We start from the raw sequence: 25,732 nt of genomic DNA, 5'->3' as shown, positions 1-25,732 counted from the left end.
TCTGCCCGTGCTGTTGTGGAAGAACTAAACAACAGATTTGCAGGAAGGTGGTTGGGGCACCATAGTCCTCATTCATGGCCCGCAAGGTCGCCCGATTTAACACCATTAGATTTCTTTTTGTGGGGATATCCACAGAATCGTGTTTATGTCACTGATCCCACATCCCCAGATGATCTAAAACGGTGCATCGAGGACGCATGTCACTCCGTGACATCGGCGATGTTACATCTCGTCCGCAGATCCTTTAGAAGGTGCAGTGCATTGAGCATCAGGAACATGGACACATATTTGAACATCTCTTTTGAATCAACTTCCCACCGCCAGAACATCCATCACCCAGCAAACAGCCATGTATTATGTACAGTGTGTGGTATCTGCCCCTGAAACTTTGAAGGGTTGTAGATCCCAAACTAAAAGTGATAGCAATGTAATTTAAATTACTGTATATACAACGGGTGTTACTGATTCCAGTGCATGACAGAAACAACTATTGTTCCATTTAAAAATTGTTTGTTTTCGCTTTAACTCTTTGGATAATGACATAGTTTCTATGTTCATAGCTCCGCAGACAGTGTAACGTTTCTTATGGTGACCCACAGCTATAAATATTTCCGTCGCCTATTACTTCGTAACTTACAGAGGCAAACACATTTAGTGAAACATATTCGGTAATGTGGACGAGGATTCGTAAAGTCTTCACAGTCAAGGCGTATTTACACTTCTTGCTGGTGATCCCTCCTCCAGTACTGGAAAGGCAAGCCTCTTTTGTGTTACGAAGTGTAATGTGGATTCTACGAGATAGCGATTCAGCTAACTGCGCTCTAGTGTCTGGCGTTTTCCTATGTAAGCTTCCAATCACTGGAACCTAAACTGTCAAAATTCTTTTCTCTCCACCTTGAAGTGCATGGGAAAGAGGGGGGGGGGGAGGGGCGGAAGAAAGTATGGAAAAAGCAAAAACAAAATACACTCCTGGAAATTGAAATAAGAACACCGTGAATTCATTGTCCCAGGAAGGGGAAACTTTATTGACACATTCCTGGGGTCAGATACATCACATGATCACACTGACAGAACCACAGGCACATAGACACAGGCAACAGAGCACGCACAATGTCGGCACTAGTACAGTGTATATCCACCTTTCGCAGCAATGCAGGCTGCTATTCTCCCATGGAGACGATCGTAGAGATGCTGGATGTAGTCCTGTGGAACGGCTTGCCATGCCATTTCCACCTGGCGCCTCAGTTGGACCAGCGTTCGTGCTGGACGTGCAGACCGCGTGAGACGACGCTTCATCCAGTCCCAAACATGCTCAATGGGGGACAGATCCGGAGATCTTGCTGGCCAGGGTAGTTGACTTACACCTTCTAGAGCACGTTGGGTGGCACGGGATACATGCGGACGTGCATTGTCCTGTTGGAACAGCAAGTTCCCTTGCCGGTCTAGGAATGGTAGAACGATGGGTTCGATGACGGTTTGGATGTACCGTACACTATTCAGTGTCCCCTCGACGATCACCAGTGGTGTACGGCCAGTGTAGGAGATCGCTCCCCACACCATGATGCCGGGTGTTGGCCCTGTGTGCCTCGGTCGTATGCAGTCCTGATTGTGGCGCTCACCTGCACGGCGCCAAACACGCATACGACCATCATTGGCACCAAGGCAGAAGCGACTCTCATCGCTGAAGACGACACGTCTCCATTCGTCCCTCCATTCACGCCTGTCGCGACACCACTGGAGGCGGGCTGCACGATGTTGGGGCGTGAGCGGAAGACGGCCTAACGGTGTGCGGGACCGTAGCCCAGCTTCATGGAGACGGTTGCGAATGGTCCTCGCCGATACCCCAGGAGCAACAGTGTCCCTAATTTGCTGGGAAGTGGCGGTGCGGTCCCCTACGGCACTGCGTAGGATCCTACGGTCTTGGCGTGCATCCGTGCGTCGCTGCGGTCCGGTCCCAGGTCGACGGGCACGTGCACCTTCCGCCGACCACTGGCGACAACATCGATGTACTGTGGAGACCTCACGCCCCACGTGTTGAGCAATTCGGCGGTACGTCCACCCGGCCTCCCGCATGCCCACTATACGCCCTCGCTCAAAGTCCGTCAACCGCACATACGGTTCACGTCCACGCTGTCGCGGCATGCTACCAGTGTTAAAGACTGCGATGGAGCTCCGTATGCCACGGCAAACTGGCTGACACTGACGGCGGCGGTGCACAAATGCTGCGCAGCTAGCGCCATTCGACGGCCAACACCGCGGTTCCTGGTGTGTCCGCTGTGCCGTGCGTGTGATCATTGCTTGTACGAGGGCTATTCCGAAAGTAAGGTCCGATCGGTCACGAAATGGAAACGACTATGAAAATCCGATAAAGCTTTGCACAGATGTGTTGGGTAGTGTCCCTAGTATAACCCCAGTTAGCATCACGTCGCTCTTCTCATTTCTGAGCTCGCAGTGAGTGCGTAAAGATGCCTAGAAAATAGTGTCTGCCGCCAAGTACGGGGGCCTGGTGAGAAATTTCCCCTGAAGCTATGCAGCTAACATTACATAACTGTCGTGCTGTTTCGTCTTCAAGACAATTCTCAGCCGCATTCTGCAGGGGCAATGAAGATGCTCCTGCATCGTTTTCAAATGGAAATGTGAGATTACCCACACTACAGCCCGTAATTGTCTCCCTCTGAGTTTCAGCTCAGGTCACATGAACCGCTGGTTATGAAGACAACATTTCGGCACAAGACAACGAGCCGTAGGCCAGCGTAGAGAATTGGCGGAGAGCACTGGCGGCTGCCTTCTATAGCGAGGGTATGGGAAAGTTGGTACAACGCTACGATACACGTCTAAGTCGGGTCGGCGACTATGGAGATAAGTAGCTGCAAGGTGTATCTAACTGTTGCAAATAAAACATTTTTGATTTTTACCGTGGTTTCCATTTCACGACCTATCGGACCTTACTTTCGGAATAGCCCTCGTACAGCCCTCTCGCAGTGTCCGGAGCAAGTATGGTGGGTCTGACACACCGGTGTCAATGTGTTCTTTTTTCCATTTCCAGGAGTGTATACTAATATACGTAACACGCTGTAGGAAAATCATCGGCATTCCTAACAGCTTCCAACCGTCTCTGGATGGTTACATAATTCCCTTATGCTTTTCAGTGGATTCTTATACCATTCTTCCTGCAAAATAGATGCAAGTTCAGCTAAGAATGATGAACGTGGATAACGATTAGCACCCTTCTTCCCACAGCAGAACACAAAGGCTCAATAATACTGATCTGGTGACTGTGATGGTCAAGGGAAATGCAATAAATGATCCTCGTGCTCATAAAACCAGTCCTGGACGATGCGAGCTGTGTGAACAGCGAGAGTGTTATAGAACATAGTGTCACCACTGGAGAACAAATGTTGGACCACGGGATGGACCTGATCAGCCAAAATGGCCACATAATCCTTGGCAATAACGTGATCTTCCGTAGGAACGATGAGGCCCATGTAATACACGATAAGGCTGCCCAAATCATCACCGAACCCCCGCCGTGAATCCCTCTTGGTAGGCAACCGCGGCTAGAAGTTAGAAATACTGTGAAACAAGACTTCTCAACCAAATGACGGTCTTCCGTTGCTCCACAGTCCCGGTTTTATGGCTTCTGCTTCACGTTTTCTGGCTACGGGCATTTTCATCACTGATTTGAAATCACAGCTTTGAAATTCCAGCTCGCCCTTAAATTCCTAGCTAATGGACATCTCTTCGTATTGTTTCGGTGCTGGTACGGTTCGCGAGTGCGACATTCAGTTCTGCAGTGACTTTTGGAGTCCTCTTATTTTTCATGATAATCCCGTTAAATGACTGTTCCTCACGAGCACTCAACAAGCACGTTCGTCCGCGTTGTAAGTTTTTCCGCTTTACCTGTACGCGATATAAATTTCCATACGTTGCCTCTTGAAACACCAAAATTTTGGCTAGCTTGATTACGAAAGCACGCACCATACGAACATCAAAAACTTGCAGGTTCGAAGTCACTCAGCTCCAATATAACGCACTCACAGCTTCACGGATTACCGTTATAACTGCGACTGAAACTTCAAAATATTGAGGACATTGCACAGATACCATTCGTGTTCAGACACAAACAGCGCAACCTGCAGCTTGGCTAGCATCAGCATTTACAGTATGTTGACGCATACATTCGTCGCCGTGTTTCCATATTTTTGTCGAAGCTCTGTACCTCCCTTTCCTGTTGTAAGTGCATATGGCCATTTTTGCTCCGTGTCCTCTCAGGTGAAGGCAGCAGGTGATCAAACAGTCAAAAAACCAAGGCCGATGTCACAGTATATATTGATTGTAAGTAATGAAAGGAGAAAAAATAAAACTGCAGCAGATGAAGCAGGCGTAAGAGAATACTGTAATGTCCACGACACTATGTTCTAGCCACAAGATGTTAAAATGAATTAAGTGTACAAACTTCAACAAATGTTATCGATACTACGTATAAAAAGACTGTATCGTGTAAAAATGACGATAATTATTTCATTATTTCTGTAATAATTTAATTTCTGTGTGAATTAAAGCTTTTATCAGAGAATTACATTCATAGACAACGACATTTAAATTTTTTTTGTGTTATCTGTGATAATTGTGGTTCAGTTGTACCTTCTGTGCTAACCGATGAACTGTTCGGGCGTGAGACGTGTGAGGTCTGTAAAGAGAAAACCTGTAACTATATTTTTAATTATTATTTCAAAAATAGTCGCTATTGTCTAGACGTGGATTTGCATTTATTTCAATTGTAATCCAATCGAATTAATGTTTTTAAGAGTTAATTTTCAGTTCCGCAATTAGGAGCGTAGCCATTAGCGCTAGTAACTTACAGCGGAGTTTACTAGTAGCCGGTATAAAAAATATGAAACTTTTTCATTGAGAATAATTTTAAATGCTAAAGGATAGAGAACAAAAGGCTTAAAGACTTTTATCTGAATATATTAACTTGATATAAAAGGAATCGAGAATAACAATAGACAAATTGACTATTGCCTGTCTGCCGCCATCTTAGCAAAAGTATCTCCGCGGTAGTTTTGAATCGAGAATTTTAACAAACATAAATGTTGTTAGATATAAATGAATGGAAATAAATGTGCACCGTTGGTCCCGAATATACTGTACGAGACAGAATTCAACTCAGATTGAATCTTTAAAAATAGTGTTCACAGCACGTTACGTAATATCAATTTCTTATTTGCTGATGTATGAAGCCTAATTATTTCGGACGATTTACATGAAATATTTTAATAGGAGACATACGTCAGTGTTGTGCGCGGGTAGTATTTTGTGAATAAATTTTCATTTTGCTAGAGAAAAGTGCTTCCATCTTAAGTAACAGTTGTGTAAAATCTGGTAAATGATATGCAATTTAGTGCCACTCACACGACTTTACAGACATTTCTACAGAACGTCAAGTGGAGATTTCTTCAGCAGAGTGACAAATATTAGCCGGGACAATCATTTTTGAGATCAAACGAATTGTCACGCTGACAATAGGTAACTGGTTGGAAGATCAGATAGAAAATATAATACTGCAAGAAGGATTTCACAGACTTCTGGAAGATCCAAGTCGAGACAAGGCTCCTGGAGTAGACATCTCCTCAGAACTACCGGTATCCCTGGGAGATCCAGCCATTACAAAAATATTCAACCTGGTGTGCAAGATATACGAGAAAGGTCACATACCCTCAGACTTGAAGAACAATGTAATAATTAAAATTCCAAGGAAACCAGAGGCTGACAAGAGTGAATTTTAGCGAACTATCAGTTTAATAAGTCATGGTTGGAATATACTGACGCGAATTATTTACAGTAGAACGGACATCGACCTGAGAGAAGATCAGTTTGGGTTCAGGGGTGTTGTCGATGCTAGTTGCCCAGCAAGAGGTTCGGGAGCACTCCCGAGAGGGTGCGGGCTGTCCACACCCGAGACTTGAAGCCACTCGCCACGCCAGTTTGAGGAGTTCTATTTTCGGTCTCCTATGGGAGCGGATGGGAAGAGGCTGAGCTGGCCGAGCACAACAAACCGCGGCAGTGCGGGCCCACAGGAGAAAGCGAACGTTGTGACTATAGGCTGCTAGGCTGCAATACGCAGTGGTCTAACTGTCGCAATCGACTGCAAGCCGTGGTTGGAAGCAATGGTAATGCCTTTCCAGAAGCGTGCTGGGTGAACCTAGTTCAGCCTCGGCAATCATAGGAGGAAGAAAATACGGTGAGCACGTTTCTGAACACTTGCTTCCCATATCTGTGCGCCTTGGGATGGACACGTGTGGAGGCTCGGCGAGATCGCTTGGTCCCTGGCTTCAGCAAGTGTAGATAATGCTCGTTGTAGACATTATTTTAGCAGTCTGGCTTTTCTGTACTTGTATGATAGTTGAGATATGAGAACATTTTTTTTCTTTAAGCTTCACGAATTCACTTGTCTTATTTGTGTTTCGGCCTTAAAATTATTTTTAATTTATTTCACCCTACATTGTGGATAGCTTTAAATTTTTTGTTGTTGTCAAATTCCTGAGTTTTGCGGATCTAGTCAACTAACTTGTGCCAAGTTAAAGTTCTTAACAGCTTTCACAAAGCTGTCGAGAGTCTTGGCTGCTTACAAGCAACCTGGTTTGCCGTGTATTTAAACTTCATGTTATCATTTCATTGACGTGTTCAGTATGAATTGTTTATTTTTGTAGTGTAGCTATTGTATTGTAGAAGCCTTTGTATTTCCGGTGCTTCGGGGGTTTATTAATTCCTATCAATGTTTTGAGCTTAAGAATCACTAAAGCGATTACCCTGGTTGTTAAAGTTGTTGTATTTCATTTACTCCTTTTTTGAATGTTATAGCGTGCCTGTGTCTACTGTAGAAAAAGACGGAGAGTCGTGTAGGGCGCCACCCCCATTACTGGTTACCCTCGGTGACTTCTCTCTGGGTGCTACTGGCTTAGCCGGCCGGTGTGGCCGAGCGGTTCTAGGCGCTACAGTCTGGAACCGCGCGACCGCTACGGTCGCAGGTTCGAATCCTGCCTCGGGCATGGCTGTGTGTGACGTCCTTAGGTTAGTTAGGTTTAAGAAGTTCTAAGTTCTAGGGGACTGATGACCTCAGATGTTAAGTCCCATAGTGCTCAGAGCCATTTTTTGCTACTGGCTTATTGTAAAAGTTTTCCCGATCGTTTCAGCACATTTCGTTTTAACTGCGCGACTTTTCGCAGCTATTTGTGCTTTAATCCAATTAATGCACTGGGCAGAGCGAATGAAACTTTGTTCTTTTATTGTAATCATATTTATTTGGTCGTCTGGAACTTTCACTTCCAGCTCCTCTCCGCTTTGAAATGTTGACTGAAACACACTATTTGACATTCTAAAGTAGCAGGAGCAAAACCGAGAGAGCGAAAAGTAATTTACAACTTGCACATAAATCATATGGCAATTATAGGAGTCACGAAGGTTGGGAAGGGAGGTAGGGAGGGATATAGCCTACCCCCCGTTGTTCCCCAGTCTGTACGATGAGCAAGCAGTGAGGAAAACAAAAGAAAAATTACGAGGAGGAGATGAAGTTTAAGGAAAAGAAATAAAAACTTTGAGGTTTGTCAATGACGCTGTAATTTTGTCAATGACAGCAAAGCACTTATTTGGAAGAGCACCTGAATGGAATAGACAGTGTCTCAAAAGGAGGATATAAGATGAACATCAGCAAAAGAGAAACGAGTGCAATACAATGTAATCGAATTAAATCAGGCGATGCTCAGGGAATTAGTTGGGAAATGAGACACTACAAGTAGACGAGTGTTGCTAGATGAGGGGCGAAGTAGTAAGGATATAAAACGTTGACTGGCAATGGCCAAAACAGAAAAAGTGAAGAATTGGTGCTGATGATTCATTGCCACCATTCCATGGGGAATCTCCGTAGCCCACAGGTGGGTATTGTGAAGGTTGCTGATAAGGCTCCTTACAAAGATAGCGTCATCCTTGAATAGGATGAATGACAAATCTCTGCACCGTGGTGGCCTGCACGAAGAACCAGCAACAAACTGTCGTCGCGTGCGCAAATCCGTAGAAGATAAAGTAAAAGTTTAAGAGATGCGTATAGTGCAAACTGTCGTGGAGAATATTCCAAAAGGTTACAAGGTTGACTGGCTTATCGCACGACGGTGAGTCACCTGGCATGTGCTGATACCGGGGTCACTGCTACAGATCTTTTATCTCCAAATTCAAGTGGGGTGTACCTCCCTTGGAACGCATTTTGCTTATTATCCTCTCAGGAATCGTTTCCTGTACCTTTTTCCCATTTAGCAAAATCACCCATTATATTAACATTCAGTTATTTTCTTCGTTATCTCAAGACTGCTTTATTTTATTCACTGCATAACATTTTGAAATTAATGTTTGTTATACTCGGTTACGAAAAAGTTTAATGATCTTCTCCTTTCCTGTTGCACATCATTCATGTTTATGAGCTGTATTCGGAGTCTTAATAATAGCACAGAAAAAAATCAAACTGCGACAACTAAACTCTACGTATTCACCCTTCAGTGAGACGCCAGTATCACAAGGAGGGCAGAACAGAGAGAACTGTGTTGCAGAAGTGTGGATTTTGGATATTCAGGAAAAGTTGCACCTCGGAAAACTATCTCGTCATTCTGGAACTGAAGAGCGATAAAAAGGTCAGTGATTGGCACATGAGGAGAATACAGAGGGCTGAGCCGAGGCAGAATTTGGTAGCACAAGAAGCAGCATCTGTACTGTCCTGAACTGAATGACTGGGGCGTTGCTTGGAGGTGAAATGATGGCCTTTCACACTTTCCCGCCAAGCTCCGTTATGACAGCCTCACATAACCCCTTCAGGGAATTTAAATAGTGTGCTACTGTGGCTGTTTGCCCTTTACGAGAATTATCTGAAAGCACCACACAATGGCAGTCTCGAAATTCACTGAGCATCACCTTGTGCCATTATGGTCTTCGAATTAGTCGGCGTTTTTGAATCTACGTGTTTACACTACTTGCTCCCCTCCCTTGGCTCTGAGCACTATGGGACTTAACTTCTGAGGTCATCAGTCCCGTAGAACGTAGAACTACGTTAACCTAACTAACCTAAGGACATCACAAACATCCATGCCCGAGGCAGGATTCGAACCTGGGACCGTAGCGGCCTCGCGGTTCCAGACTGTAGCGCCTAGAACCGCTCGGCCACGCTCCCCTCCCTTGTCTCGGGGTCGTAGTGATACATGCAACACTCATCTATGGTTAGGCGTCTACAGAACTCATCTTGATTAGCCTGCAATCAGTTTCAAACTAATAAATCTTCGGCCTTAATCTGAGGAAGAAATATCTAAAATTTTGTATTTGGACCACAGCACTCTTTGGTAATTAATCGTAGACTGTAGGAATGTCGTGAAAGAAGAGAGGGAAGCTTTTGACATGTGCTTCTGTAGAAATAAGTTGAAAGTTAGATGAACTGGTAAGTGATGAGGAGGTTCTCCGCAGAATCAGCAAAGACGTAACATACGGAAAGCACTGACTAGAAGGTGGAGACAGGATGGTACACTAACGGGAAGAAATCGCAACACTAAAAAATAATTAACGCAGAGTAACGAAATTTCGATAATACGTTTGTCTAGGTAACATATTTCAGTGATAAACATCGGAAGATCACTAATTAATGTAAGCGCGAGATAAACCATTGAAAATGTGAAATGCTGGTACATTAACAACCGGTGTAACCGGCAGAATATTGAATTCAAGGATGCAAAAGCAAGCACTGTGTTGTACATGTGCCGTATGTCAGTTTGTGGAATGGGGTTCCTCGCCTGTTGCACTTGGTCGTTTAATACAGGAACGGGCAGTGTTGTGTGTGAAAGACGCTGGCGTTGTTCTTCTACGATGTCTCATACGTGCTCGGTTGGAGACAGATCTGGTGATCGAGCAGGCCCAAGCAACATAGCGACACTGTGCAGAGCATTTTAGATTGCAACAGCGGTATGTGGGCGAGCTTTATCCTCTTGACAAAAACCCCATGGACTACAGTTCATGAACGACAACACAACAGGTGGAATTACCAGACTGACGCACAGATTTGCAAACAGGTTGGGTGGGATAACCAAGAGAGTGCTCCTGCTGTCATAGACAGCACAACAAACCTACACCCTGCCCTTCAATGAGCTCTCGCTTGACACCGCTGAAGTCGCAAGTGGCGATGGTTTGAGGTCAGTGGAATGCACGCTACAGGGCGTCTGGGTAGGAGCTGCCAAAATAACCGACTTTTAACACTTCTTTGTGTCACTCTGGTGTCAACTGCTGCTCAAATTGCTGTTTCACATGCAATACGATGTTCCAGAGCCATACGCCGAGCACGTTGATCTTCCCTCTCTGTAGTGGCACGTGGCTGACCGGAGTCCGGTCTATTGCGGCCGTACATTCCCGTGACCACCGCTGCCAGCAGTCATGTACACTGGCTACATTCGTACCAAGTCTTTCTGCAGTACCACAGAAGGAACATCCAGCTTCTCGCAGCCCTATTACACGACATCGTTCCAACCCAGTGAGGTGTAGACAATTGCACCTGTCGTATAAAGGCATTTTTGACTAATTCTCAACTCACCACATCCTATCTCAAAGGTAACTTACTTTCACGACCGTTACAACGCAAATTTAAAGCAAACCTGATTTTCAGGTTCATAGTGGTGCCACTAGCGCTACCTGTATGCTAATGGCGCGAAATTTGAATAGATATCATCTTTCAAATGTACACTAAAGGCCATTAAAATTGCTACACGACGAAGATGACGTGCTACAGATGCGAAATTTAACCGACAGGAAGAAGATGTTGTGATATGCAAACAATTAGCTTTTCAGAGCATTCACACAAGGTTGGCGCCGGTGGCGGCACCTACAAAGTACTGACATGAGGAAAGTTTCCAACCGATTACTCATACACAAACAGCACTTGACCGGCGTTGGCTGGTGAGACGTTGTTGTGATGCCTCGTGTAACGAGGAGAAGTGCGTACCATCACGTTTCCGACTTTGATAAACGTCGGATTGTAGCCTATCGGGATTGCGTTATATCGTATCGCGGCATTGCTGCTCGCGTTGGTCGAGATCCAATGACTGTTATCAGAATATGGACTCAGTGAGTCCAGGAGGGTGATACGGAACACCGCTCTGGATGGCAACGGCCTCGTATCACTAGCAGCTGAGATGACAGGCATCTTATCCGCATGGCTATAACTGATCGTGCAGCCATGTCTCGATCCCTGAGTCAACAGATGGGGACGTTTGCAAGACAACAATCATCTGCACGAACAGTTCGACGACGTTTGCAGCAGCATGGACTATCAGCTCGGAGACCATGGCTGCTGTTATCCTTGACACTGCATCATCACAGATAGGAGCGCCTACGATGGTGTACTCAACGACGAACCTGGGTGCACGAATGGCAAAACGTCATTTTTTCGATGAATCCAGGTTCTGTTTACAGCATCATGATGGTCGCATCCGTGTTTGGCGACATCGCGGTGAACGCACGTTGGAAGCGTGTATTCGTCATCGCCATACTGGCGTATCACCCGGCGTGATGGTATGGGGTGCCATTGGTTACACGTCTCGGTCACCCCATGTTCGCATTGACGGCACTTTGAACAGTGAACGTTACATTTCAGATGTGTTACGACCCGTGGCTCTACCTATTATTCGATCCCTGCGAAACCCTACATTTCAGAAGGATAATGCACGACCGCATGTTGCAGGTCCTGTACGGGCCTTTGTGGATACAGAAAATGTTCGACTGCTGTCCTGACCAGCACATTCTCCAGATCTCTCACCAATTGAAAACGTCTGGTCAATGGTGGCCGAGTAACTGGCTCGTCAGGCCGCGGTGGTCTCGCGGTTCTAGGCGCGCAGTCCGGAGCCGTGCGACTGCTACGGTCGCAGGTTCGAATCCTGCCTCGGGCATGGATGTGTGTGATGTCCTTAGGTTAGTTAGGTTTAAGTAGTTCTAAGTTCTAGGGGACTGATAACCACAGCAGTTGAGTCCCATAGTGCTCAGAGCCATTTTGAACTGGCTCGTCACAATACGCCAGTCACTACTCTTGATGAACTGTGGTATCGTGTTGAAGCTGCATGGGCAGCTGTACGTATACACGCCATCCAGGCTCTGTTTGATTCCATGCCCAGATGTATCAAGGCCGTTATTACGGTCATAGGTGGTTGTTCTGGGTACTGATTTCTCAGGATCTATGCATCCAAATTGCGTGAAAATGTAATCACATGTCAGTTCTAATATAATATATGTGTCCAATGAATACCCGTTTGTCATCCGCATTTCTTCTTGGTGTAGCAGTTTTAATAGCCAGTAGTGTAGAAACATACCTACGAACTTTCGTTTATGTCGCACTACTACTTGTTGGTGTTGAGATTTTTTCGGCCATTGTATGTTGAGACATCAGGGAATTACAACCACGGTAGTAAAAGGAGCTGTAGATGGTAAAAGCAGTAGAGGAAGCCAGACGTTGGACGACATCCAAGAGATAACTGAATACTTAGGGAGCAAGTGCTGCTCTGAGATTAAGAGGCTGACAGAAGAGAGGATCTCGTGGCGTGCCACGTAGAACGGGTCAGAAGAGCGAAGGGTAAAATAATGAAAAATTAAAATCCTGATTTCCATTGCTGCCATCGTTTGCTGGCGAAGCATACGGGGAACCCAGTGTGCAGCGATCTTCGTCATGTTCGAAACGCAGAAATGCAATTCCATACGGAACTCCAGTTTGTCTGTGGGTCCCAACTATTCGTTTTGGCTGCTCTAACGGCGTCCTAAGACAGTACAGCGCGGGGATTTCTGTGTTTACAAAGTCTGCAAACATGTGACTACAAACAAGTATTACATAATACTTTTTGGAGGTGGTAATTGAAAGTTCATGCCTCTTGTACTGTACTGAGAGACTGACAGTAAAATTTATTGAAATCTGTGTACGGATTTCACTTAAATATTTTTCCATGTTAACAACGGTGTCATACTCATAGCTTTCAATTTTTTTAGTCCTTTTATCACACTTTTGTGTGTTTACACAAGTAACGGCTTCTGCAGTGGTTACGTTTCATGTGGCTGTACGCTTGACGCTTACAATGGCGTACAGTGAAGTCGGCGACAGAAAATCCTTGACATTTGCAGTCGCTGCACCGCACATCACTATCAACCTATCACGTAAAGTCTGTATGGCAACGCCCCAGTGTTGGTTGGTTGGTTTTGTGGGAGGGGACCGTACAGCGAGGTCATCAGTCCCATCGGATTAGAGAATGATGGAGAAGGAAGCCGGCCGCGCCCCTTTAAAGGAACCATCCTGGCATTTGCACGAAGCGATTTAGGGAAATCATGACAAAGTTAAATCAGGACGGCCGGACGCAGGTCTGAATCGTCGTCCTCCCGAGAGCGATCCACTGCGCCATCTCGCTAGGTCGCCCCAGTGTCATCGTAGCTCTATAGACGACTATTGTCTCCGTCACCGCAGTTGAAAACCGCCAACTGCGTTGCCAGCTGCCCGGAACTTCCTCTGGGCGACTGTTCCATGGCGCAGCAGTGCGAGCAGCCATGGTGTCGGTGACAGCCACTCACCTGCAAGTCTGGCGTGCAGCCGGAGCTCGGCCGCCGTCAGCCGCTCGCCCGCCTCCGTGGCAGGCAGCCGGAACTCCAACGAGGCGCGGCCCGGCGCCCAGCCTGCAACACCCGACACACCTTAATGTTGAGAGTGGTACATTCATCAGAAGTACGTCACACACCGCGCTGGACCTCTTTTGGTGTACCTTAAAAGGTTAGGGTTGAATGAAGCAGATTCGAAAGGCCTGTGACCACTAGCAAGTATCCATCGCGATTAAGCCTACACCTTCATCTTGTAATGGTTCTTTATTTACATGACCATTACGGTACTCCAACCCCAGTTCTCGATACCAGTAATATCGTACTACTTTTCTGCGAAGTAACAGACATATTTTTGTGACAATATTCACATTTGGTTTTATTAATGCATAGGTACTCCGATGTATCGATATATTACAGTTCTTGTGTGTATTCATTTCTGTGAGACTGTCATCATCTTTGACTTACTTGTAACCGTTTTGGCGCGAATCCGCACAGAGCAGTCTTTGTTTAATTTTGCAGAAGTTAAGTTGTTATTTCGCTTTGTAAAAGAACTGTCAAGTCTTGTGTTTGGTTAAAGTGGAAATTAAATATATGAAGATTGATAGAAAACTGTTTTCTGATGATATGACAATTAAGAAGTAGTATATGTGGATTTACAAGAAGTTTAATTAAAATGTGGATCGTGAACACCAACTCAAAAATTATTTCTGCCATACCATTGTTCCGATCTGGGATTATTTGATCATTAAGAATTTCCTGAAAAACGCATTTTTTAGGTCTTCAAATATTGCTAAAATACAGATCTGGACCTTCTACCAGTCAAAGTGGAATCACCCTAGAATCAGCAAGATGAGCCATAACAACTTCGACGAAATCTACCTGGGAATCCATTCAAGATAAGTGCCAACATTAATGACTTTTTTTACAGTGACTTCATTATCCCATTCTGATGATACCATCCACAGTGAATAGCCTTGTTGTTGCCCGATAAAGCGAACATATGCTGCGTGAGCAACATTATTAATCTGATTTCTAACCTACTTTGCAAGTGGTGGTATTGTTAGAATCTCCATACATTTACACAATCCGAAACCCACCATATCGTGTATGCTGGAGGATACCTTGTACCAGTAATAGTCATTTCCTTTCCTGTTCCACTTACAAAAACAGCGAGGCAAAAATGACTGTCCATATGTCTCCATACGAACTAGGGATGGCAGTTATTGTTGAAAAAAAAAACCGGTTTTCGGTTACAGTTTAACATGACTGTTAAAACTGTTCGAAACAACCGGTTTCTGAAATTTTCAGATTTTTGTTCTTATTCATACTCCTTAGAAGTCGAACAAAGATTGAAAAAATTTGACTCACTATCAAGGTACATAGAAACGAAGTATTAAATTAAACAGGCAAATAAAAGAAAACTTATTACATCCACCGTTCGCTGGTTTTCTGGAAAAGCTATAAGTGGCTGAATATTACAAAAAATTACCATCCAACTGATTCTAATTTTTTGAAAATGTTCAAAAATCATGTTGTAATTGGGGGACATATCTCTATTTGGGCACTGCGAATAATCGGTGCTGCCGGCCGCGGTGGTCTCGTGGTTCTAGGCGCGCAGTCCGGAACCGCACGACTGCTACGGTCGCAGGTTCGAATCCTGCCTCGGGCATGGATATGTGTGATGTCCTTAGGTTAGTTAGGTTTAACTAGTTCTAAGTTCTAGGGGACTGATGACCTAAGATGTTAAGTCCCATAGTGCTCAGAGCCATTTGAACCATTTTAATCGGTGCTAAGAGGAGAAAACTGAGGTTGAAGGATTATTTTTGGTGTTAATTTGTCCGTTTCAAGGGATACAAGCAGATAAAGGCGTGTTGTGTGGACACAGGCAGCAAATCACTTTCTATTTTTGTTGTATACTATGAATAAACTGTTGTTAAGATTTTATTTTATTACTGTTCCTCTTTATTGTTTCATAGAAATTGCAAACAAATCTTTAAAAGATTAAAGCAAATGAAGCATTGTACTTAACTGCTACGTCACTTCGTAAAAGTATTTTCAGACTAGGGTTGGTGCCATTTTGCAACGTAATGGATGTCCGGCGGCGACAGCGAGAAATACCGTACAGACCAGGTGGGAGCAAGTCTTGCACACTGCAGGCACACTCCTACCTTAGGCAACCACACATGTCATTATAGACATAATTGTCTAAGCAATGCTGCACCAATCTTACGGCATCTTTTTGTTGCTCGTTTCTGTCGGCACTGTTACTAAAATAGCACTCATCGCTTCTCCCATTTTCGCTAATAACACAATATTTCAAACCGATGCAAATTTTACGAATAGAAATCACTACTTTTTTAAAGAGGTTTATTTAAAAACTAAAAATTTCAGCGCCGTTTCTAAGGCTACTTGATATATCGTTTTTTTAATTCGGTTACTAGTAAATAATAGAAAACATCTGCTGTAGCCCAGACCAAACAAATAGTGAAAAATACCTGTTATTCTGAACTAAAAGTCGGTTTCGGTTTTAACCATCCCTAGTATGAACCAAAATTTCTCTTACCTTCGCGGTCATGTACGTTGGCGGCAGCAGAATCCTTATGCTGTCAGCTTAAAATGCTGGTTTTCTAAATTTCCGCAGTAGTGCCGCGCGAAAACAACCTCGTCTTCCCTTCAGGGATTCCCATTTGAATTAACGATGCATCTCCATAACACTCGAGTGTTAATCGAATCCACCGGTAACAAACCTAGCAGTATAGCACTGAATTTTTTCGTCATCTTCCTTTCATCCGACCTGGTGGGGATCCCGAACACTCGAGCAGCACTCAAGATTGTCTCACACTAGTGTTCTACATGCGATCTGCTTCATGTAAGGGCTACACTTTTCCAAAAGCATCCCAACAAACCGAAATCGACCATTCCACTTCCCTACTATCTTCCATACGTACTCATTCCAGTACAGGTCGCTTTGCAACGTTACGCCCAGATATTTAATCGATGTGACTGTTAGACACCACACTACAAATGCTGTGCTCTAACATTTTAAAGCAAGCTCCCGTTCATCACATCAACTAGAAATTCTGTCTAAATGAGCTTGTATCCTCCTAAAGTCACTAAACGACGACTTGCTGAAGGGTTTACATTAGAACAAAAACTAGCATAAATTTACTCGGCAAGTTGATTGAGCAACTTAATTCCAGTAAGTTACTGCAGATACTTGCAGAAGTGCTTCCAGTAGAATCATCTGATGAAATAGGCAAGTGGTTTTTATGTCATGCTGGAAAATCAAGCCACCTGGCCCGTATCCCACAATACAGAAAACCACTCCACCTCCTAAATTAACAATTGTGTTTTTTCACTGGTCCACTTCTATTTCTCATTTCTCAACACTGACGTTTTCGTACCGACACTAACACACGAAACACCTGCTAGTTTGAGAAAAAGTCATAGCAACTCACAAGTTCGGCAGATAATTGACAAAAATGAAACGAACTGTTTACGCATGCGGAAGCTACTTCTGGATGTTGACGAAATTTGCAGAAGTAGACTTACTGGGGAAGTTTTCACGCCAAAGGAAGTATAGAAGTAGCTTTTAAATAGACTTGCGGATGTTTACACGTTAGCGGACACACCCTTCCAGCAGTTTCAAGCGTCTCCTACTGACTCTGGTGGATAGAAACACTAGCATGTTAAACTAGTATTTCCCGTATCTTCCAACTTCGCCAGGTTCTTAACAAGCTTCTGACTTTGCCAGGAACCTGACTAACACAAAAAGTGAACTGCTATAGTGGGGTGAGATAGCGAGGGGCGATCGATAAGCCATGCAACACTTCTTTCTGAAAGCAGGTTGGTTTTATTTAGGATTCCAATACATCGTATTATTCCCAGGACTTTTGGCTACAAATCCTGTTTTTCAATATAATCTCCGTTCAATGCACCGGCCTTCTGCCACTGACTGGAAGGACTTGTATGCCCGCATGGACCACCCTACCGGGCGACGTCGGAGCCAACGTCCTGCTGCATTAACACACTACTGGCCATTAAAATTAGTACACCAAGAAGAAATGCAGATGATAAACGGGTATTCATTGTACAAATATATTATACTAGAACAGACACGTGATTACATTTTCACGCAATTTGGGTGCAAAGATCCTGAGAAATCAGTTCCCAGAACAACCATCTCCGGCCGTAATAAAGGCCTTGATACGCCTGGGCATTGAGTCAAACAGAGCTTGAATGGCGTGTACAGATACGGCTGCCAATGTACGAGGGTTGTTTTTTAAGTAAGGGCCGTTTTTATTTTTAAAAAAAAGATACAAATACTTTTGTAAAAAACTTTTATTTTCTGATTCTACACACTTTTACCTATTTTTCTGCATAGTTGCCTTGTTTATTTAAGCACTTGTCATACCGTACAACTAAGTTTTTAATTCTCTCTTCAAAGAATTCGACCGCCTGCTCCGACAGCCAAGAGTTCACGGCCGCTTTCACTTCATCGTCGTCATTGAAGCGCCAAGATGGTGTTTCAGGTACCGGAAAAGCTGGAAATCGCTAGGAGCAAGGTCGGGGCTGTATGGTGCATGGTCCAAAACTTCCCAGCCAAAAGAATCAATCAAATCCCGAGTGTTTTGAGAGGTGTGAGGCCTAGCGTTATCGTGCAGGAGCAAAACTCCTTTTGTCAGCATGCCGCGCCTTTTGTTTTGAATTGCTCTGCAGAGCTTCTTTAGAGTTGCACAGTAGGCATCTGAGTTGATTGTCGTTCCTCGTGGCATAAATTACACTAGCAAAACACCGCGCCGGTCCCAGAACACAGTTGCCATAATCTTGCGATTTGACAGCGTCTGTTTGGCTTTGACCTTGACGGCTGAGGTTGTGTGTCGCCATTCCATCGATTGTCGCTTGCTTTTGGGAGTGATATGGGATACGCATGTTTCATCTCCAGTGACAATTTGACTCAACATGTCATCCCCTTCTTCCTCGTAACGAATCAAAAAGTCCAATGAAGTGGCAAATCTCTTCCCTTTGTGGTCCTCTGTGAGGAGTCTGGGTACCCACCGAGAACACAGTTTCTTAAAGTTTAGGTTTTCAGACACAATTTTGTACAAAACCGATCTTGAAACTTGTGGAAATTCCAAAGAAAGAGTGGAAATTGTGAATCTTCTGTCCTCACGAATCTTTGTTTCGACTGCAGCCACCAAATCATCAGTGATCACAGAGGGCCGGCCTGAGCGTTCTTCGTCATGGACGTTTTGAGGCCATTTGTTAACTATCTAACCCATTGACGCACTTTACCTTCACTCATTGCATTCAAGCCATAAACTTCTGTTAACTAACGATGAACTTCTGCAGCTGATAGGCTTCTTGCGGTCAAAAAACGTATCACTGACCGTATCTCACACGCGGCGGGCGATTCAATAATCGTAAACATTATAAAGTAGCACAGCGATGCGTACGCGTCAGCTACAGAGCTGCAACTTGCATCAGTGTGAACGGGAAGGATGCCGGCAAGTGGCGCGGTGGCTTGTTGCGGCGTCCGCGCGAACTACGGGACTATACGCGCGAACGGCCCTTACTTAAAAAACAACCCTCGTAGCTTCAACACGATACCACAGTTCATCAAGATTAGTGACTGGCATATTGTGACGAACCAATTGCTCAGCCACCATTGACCAGACGTTTTCAATTGGTGAGAGATCTGGAGAATGTGCTCGCCAGGGCAGCAGTCGAACATTTTCTGCATCCAGAAAGGCCTGTACAGCACCTGCAACATGCGGTCCTGCATTATCCTGCTGAAATGTAGGGTTTCGAAGGGATCGAATGAAGGGTAGAGCCACGGGTCGTAACACATCTGAAATGTAACGTTCACTGTTCAAAGTGCCGTCAATGCGACCAAAAGGTGAACGAGCGTGTAACCAATGGCACCCCATACCATCACGCCGGGTGATACGCCAGTATGGCGATGACGAATACACGCTTCCAATGTGCGTTCACCGTGATGTCGCCAAACAAGGATGCGACCATCATGATGCTGTAAACAGAACTTGGATTCATCCGAAAAAATGACATTTTGCCATTCGTGCACCCAGGTTCGTCGTTGAGTACACCATCGCAGGCGCTCCTGTCTGTGATGCAGCGTCAAGGGTAACCGCAGCCATGGTTTCCGAGCTGATAGTCCATGCTGCTGCAAACATCGTCGAACTGTTCGTGCAGATGGTTGTTGCCTTGCAAACGTCCCCATCTGTTGACTCAGGGATCGAGACGTGGCTGCATGATCCGTTACAGCCATGCGGATAAGATGTCTGTCATCTCGACTGCTAGTGATACGAGGGCGTTGGGATCCAGCACGGCGTTCCGTATTACCCTCCTGAACCCACCTATTCCATATTCTGCTAACAGTCATTGGATCTCGACCAACGCGAGCAGCAATGTCGCTATACGATAAACCGCAATCGCGATAGGCTACAATCCGACCTTTATCAAAGTCGGAAACGTGATGGTACGCATTTACCTTCCTTACACGAGACATCACAACAACGTTTCACCAGGCAACGCTGGTCAAGTGCTGTTTGTGTATGAGAAATCGGTTGGAAACTTTCCTCATGTCAACACGTTGTAAGTGTCGCCACCGGCGCCAACCTTGTGTGAATGCACTGAAAAGCTGATCATTTGCACATCACTGCATCTTCTTCCTGTCGGTTAAATTTCGCGTCTGTATCACGTCATCTTCGTGGTGTAGCAATTTTAATTGCCAGTAGTGTAATATCCCTATAACCCACGTACTGCTTTTCGCAGAGTGCATCCTTCATTGAGCCAAACAGATGGAAGTCGGAAGTGCGTGATCCGGGCTGGACGGTAGATGAGGAAGAACAGTCCAATAAAGTTTAATTTGTGGCAACGAGCACTATGAAGTTGTTTCTTCAGTTACCTGAGGGTAGTACAACACACTTAAGAGTTGACCGTTGCACCATGAGAGAGCAAATCTCTCAGAATAAACCATTCAGAGACCCAGAAGGACTTTACCGGCTGAGGGTGCGGCTTTGAACTTTCTTCAGAGGAGAGGTGATGTGGGCGCCACTCCATGGATTGCCGTTTTGTTTCCGGTTCGAACTATGAACCCATGTTTCATACCTGTGACAATTTTCGACAAAAAAAATTGTCCCGATCAGCCTCACAACGAGCAAGCAATTGCACACGTACGGTCCGTCCTTGTTGTTTATAGGTGGCGGAACCTAGCGGGCACACAACTTTCAGTACCCGAACTTGTGAATGAGGTCAGCACTACCGACGGAGACGTAGAGCAGCGAGCTGTTTGTTTGTGATCCATCGATAACCTCGAATGAGAGAATGTGCACGTAGCAACATTACAGGAAGCAGAGACGTGCGTGGCCGGCACGTGGGAGATCGGACAGGTTTGCGCTACCTCGTTGCGATGATGACAGACGCCTCGCCCAACGACTCACCGTGCTTTTGTTCATTGCCAGGTCTCCATTAGACTTTCTGCGCCTATGAATATCTACTTTGTTCTGGTTTCCCGCCAGAAGAAACTCAATGACAGCTATCTGTTTGAAACCCACCTCCATTACGGACGCAAATTTGAAGGCTACGTATAGTGCTACGTATAGTGCTGCTGGAATTTCATGTCCTAGATGACCCACAAAAAATGTCGCATTTTTTCAACCGAAACTGGCCGAGGAAAAAATATGTTGCATTACTTATTCAACGCAAGAAGCATAAATCTTGTTGGATGATATCTAAGATACGCTCGATGTGATTCTCGTCATGAGAATGAATAAGGGACGGGGGTGGGCACACCTGTACCCGACGATCGTGTAGTGCTGCTCACACCACACGGAAACAATTCGGGAACGTTGATGTGGTGCGTTTTCTTACTGATACTCTAGGCCATAAGTGGAGAACTTCAGGCCAGCAAATGGATAGCACGTTGTAAGACGGCTGTTTAGGTTTTTATGTTGGTAACGCCACGTAGCGCAGTGTATGAAAATCACTGACTGTGCTGTGTGCAGTCTGTGGCTGGTCGGACTCATTATCGGAATATTCGCTAGTGTAGTGTTGGGTAGTTGGATGTGAGCAGCGCATAGCGTTGGGCAGTTGGAAGTGAGCCTCCAGCAGTGCTGGATGTGGAGATATATATATGACTTTTAAACATTATTAAGGTAAATACATTGTTTGTTCTTTATCAAAATCTTTCATTTGCTAACTATGCCTTTCAGTAGTTAGAATCTTTTATTTAGCTGGCAGTATTGGCGCTCGCTGTATTGCAGTAGTTCGAGTAACGAAGATTTTTGTGAGGTAAGTGATTCATGAAAGGTATAGGTTAGTGTTAGCCAGGGCCATTCTTTTGTAGGGATTATTGAAAGTCAGATTGCGTTGCGCTAAGAATATTGTGTGTCAGCTTAGTGATGATCAGATTAATTAAAGAGAGAAAGGTCTGAGAATATACGCTTCCAATGTGCGGTCACGGCGATGTCGCCAAACACGGATGCGACCATCATGACGCTGTAAACAGAACTTGGATTCATCCGAAAAAATGACATTTTGCCATTCGTGCACCCAGGTTCGTAGTTGAGTACACCATCGCAGGCGCTCCTGTCTGTGATGCAGCGTCAAGGGTAACCGCAGCCATGGTTTCCGAGCTGATAGTCCATGCTGCTGCAAACGTCGTCGAACTGTTCGTGCAGATGGTTGTTGTCTTGCAAACGTCCCCATCTGTTGACTCAGGGATCGAGACGTGGCTGCATGATCCGTTACAGCCATGCGGATAAGATGTCTGTCATCTCGACTGCTAGTGATACGAGGGCGTTGGGATCCAGCACGGCGTTCCGTATTACCCTCCTGAACCCACCTATTCCATATTCTGCTAACAGTCATTGGATCTCGACCAACGCGAGCAGCAATGTCGCTATACGATAAACCGCAATCGCGATAGGCTACAATCCGACCTTTATCAAAGTCGGAAACGTGATGGTACGCATTTACCTTCCTTACACGAGACATCACAACAACGTCTCACCAGGCAACGCCGGTCAACTGCTGTTTGTGTATGAGAAATCGGTTGGAAACTTTCCTCATGTCAACACGTTGTAAGTGTCGCCACCGGCGCCAATCTTGTGTGAATGCACTGAAAAGCTAATCATTTGCACATCACTGCATCTTCTTCCTGTCGGTTAAATTTCGCGTCTGTATCACGTCATCTTCGTGGTGTAGCAATTTTAATGGCCAGTAGTGTAGCTTCATTTCGTAGCGGAGAACAGCCTGCGAGACGCGGCCTACAGAAGTGGAGTCGCCTATGACCTTCGCATACCGAAAGTGTTTTCTGCAGTGATTGACAGTGTGGAGCCCAGGACGGACATTGTTGACATTGTACTCTGTAACGAACGCCCTGACAGGCCACTACTTTGCTGTACCTCTCCACAACCACATTCAGGAAGTGTTGCGAAACTTTATCGAAGTGCTCTACGCAGACGACCTGCGTCCGTTAATGTGGTGATGCACAGTGGGAAAGGGACAGTGGTACCATGTGACACTCCAGCCAATAGTCATCTTGCCATGTCTATCTGTAGCACATGCTTCAGGTTGCAAACAGAACAATTAGCGTTGAATTTTGTGTCAGTGTAGGTCTGATGAGGCTCTTTGTCAATTGCAGTGTAGAATAACAAAAGAAAAGAGCTCTAGAGGAATCCAGTCGCAGACTACTACAGTCGTTAGGAGAGGCGGTATGCGGTGGTGAGGACTTAATTACTCTCGACAGCGCAAAGAAAACATCTTGACAATAACGCATGCATTAGGCAATAACACAGGATCGTCTTCCAAAGCACCACGCCACTGCCGGACCAGCGGAGCAGCGCCTCATCAGCAGCACAATGGTAGCGTGCGCTCGACTCACAGTACGGTCAAGATAGCAAAGATTGGGTGGTGGCTGCTACGCCACGGGGTAGCCGTCGACCAGGGACCCTGGTAGCCTCCAGCTCTATGTATCTATCTCCAAAGTGCTCTCATTGACGTCAAAGATTTGGGCTCAGGAATATGAACTGGGTCCACCTGAAGTATTCGCTGGCTCGCAGGGGGCGGCTCTCAGCGCCGGTTTAGGAGAGAGGAGCCAGCAGCATCACTGTCTGCAGCAGGAACGGGTTGAGTAGCTGGAGTGCCGCGCCCCCTATCGAAGGCGGATGACGGACAGCGTCCAGGTCACGCAGGTCAAGCGTCCAGCAGGCCTGCGGGGTGATGGCGGCCTCCGTCATCCATCAGTGCTGCCTAGGGAGTTGACAGTGCAAGAGTGGCCTTCCAGCCGGACCTGTAGGTCCATAGACGCCCGAAAATAGCTAGGCGTGCCGAGGGTCGACCTCCATAACGTCCTCTATAACTGGATAGCTAAAACTGTCAAGGGCTGAGACAACCCACTGGGCAGTCGGCAATCAGCACTGAGCAATCAGACATTTGTTAAGAAGGGTGGGGTTTTTATGTACGCGCTTCACGTGCGCTCTGCGGTGATGGGGATGACTGTGGCATCATGTATTCAGGTTTGCCCTCACTGTCAGCTCTCCTAGTGACTTCAGACTTGGGCAACTTGACCTTTCAGAGGCTCTTTTCTGTTGGCTCGGCACCTGAGTACTTAAAGTTGCGTTGTATCTAGCTCGACTTACAATGACTCTGAGCACTATTTGACTTAACATCTGAGGTCATCAGTCCCCTAGAACTTAGAACTACTTAAACCTAACTAATCTAAAGACATCACACACATCCATGCCCGAGGCAGGATTCGAACCTGCGACCGTAGCGGTAGCGCAGTTCCAGACTGAAGCGCCTAGAACCGCTAGGCCACACCGGTCTGCAGCTTGACTTAAGAAACTATTTGTAACAGCGTGATGGTATCTCTGCTTCCATGATATCATTATGCTTCGCTTGTGGACTTGGGAGCTTGGTCGTTTCTCCGTGCTGCGACAGCTTGTGTGTTTGCCACAACTCGCTCATCATTTCCCCCTAGCTGGCAGTCGACTGGTCATTGACTTAAGCGGTTCGGCTTCCGAGAGCTGCCACGGTAGAACTTGAATGAATTTTTAGTGCCCGCCAAGTAACCGATCTTGGAGTGAAAAGCTCATTTCTCGATAATAAATATCGACTGGTGCGAAACAGATCTTAATTTGAGAAGGAAATTTCTACTATTGCTCGTGTGGGGAATAAAACTGTACAGAAGTCAATCACGGGCTGTGAGAAAACAGAAAAAAATAGAGAATTTAGAGAATTTAAGATGCTGGAAATATCTGGATAAAATATGAAGAGGATCTCCAGAGACTCCATGAGAAAACAAATATCTGTAAAATATTAGCTATAATAAGGAGTAAATGAAAGGACGTATGTTAAGACAGCAGAAACTAACTTCCATCTGTAAGAGGGGGTTGTCGAACGCAAAAACTGTAGAAGAAGAGAAAGTATATCCAGCAAATAACTGAGGACGTTGGATAGCAGTGCTACTCTCAGATGAAAAGATTGACATAGGGGAGTCTCATGGTGGTGCGCATCAACCTAGTCAAAAGACTTAAAACGCAGAAAATTACGATTATAGTTGGCAGAACAATAAAGCACGCAGGCGCGCGGCTAGTCCGCAGGATCTTCACTGAGATGCAGTCCATGGGAGGGAGGGGAGAAGTATCTAACGGCTCTTTCCTAAGCCTCAAGCTAGGGTCACTCGCATGTTGCGTAACACACAGCGTATGGTTGCAGGCGAGAGGAAAGTGCCGGCCCATTGAAGCTTAGTCTCGTGGAAAGCGAGTGATCGGTAGCGGGATCCACTTACACGGTTGCGTCACGCTATTGCAAACAACACGAGTTACGTCAACAAAAGACAGTGATAGCGCTACGTTGTTTATTATCACGTTAAGTCGGTCCAAGTGCTACTGAACGACTCTGATAGCTTTCTGTAGTCCAAAGCAACAGCAGATGCCACTAACGGAGGGTGTGTTAACGCTTCCAAATGCGAGGACAGGAAATAGGGGGAGGGCGAGTCATGGAAAAACAGGGAGCTCACTGACACACCCGCTAATTATTCTCCGTCTTCCTCCATGCA

The 25,732-nt window shown here is 45.5% G+C and overlaps 1 protein-coding gene across 1 annotated transcript in view; it reads right to left on the bottom strand.

The window, feature by feature from the left end:
- LOC126235428 (protein decapentaplegic-like) overlaps nucleotides 1-25,732 on the bottom strand; it is a 101,118-nt gene that overhangs the window by 42,600 nt on the left and 32,786 nt on the right. The window contains exon 2 of the mRNA XM_049944152.1: nucleotides 13,624-13,725. Coding sequence (XP_049800109.1) covers nucleotides 13,624-13,725 — 102 coding nt within the window. The remainder of the gene's footprint in view (nucleotides 1-13,623; nucleotides 13,726-25,732) is intronic.

This window comes from Schistocerca nitens, chromosome 2 (assembly GCF_023898315.1).
Source record: "Schistocerca nitens isolate TAMUIC-IGC-003100 chromosome 2, iqSchNite1.1, whole genome shotgun sequence".
In the NCBI taxonomy this organism is placed as follows: Eukaryota; Metazoa; Arthropoda; class Insecta; order Orthoptera; family Acrididae; genus Schistocerca; species Schistocerca nitens.
This window is presented reverse-complemented; position numbering and strand designations above follow the sequence as displayed.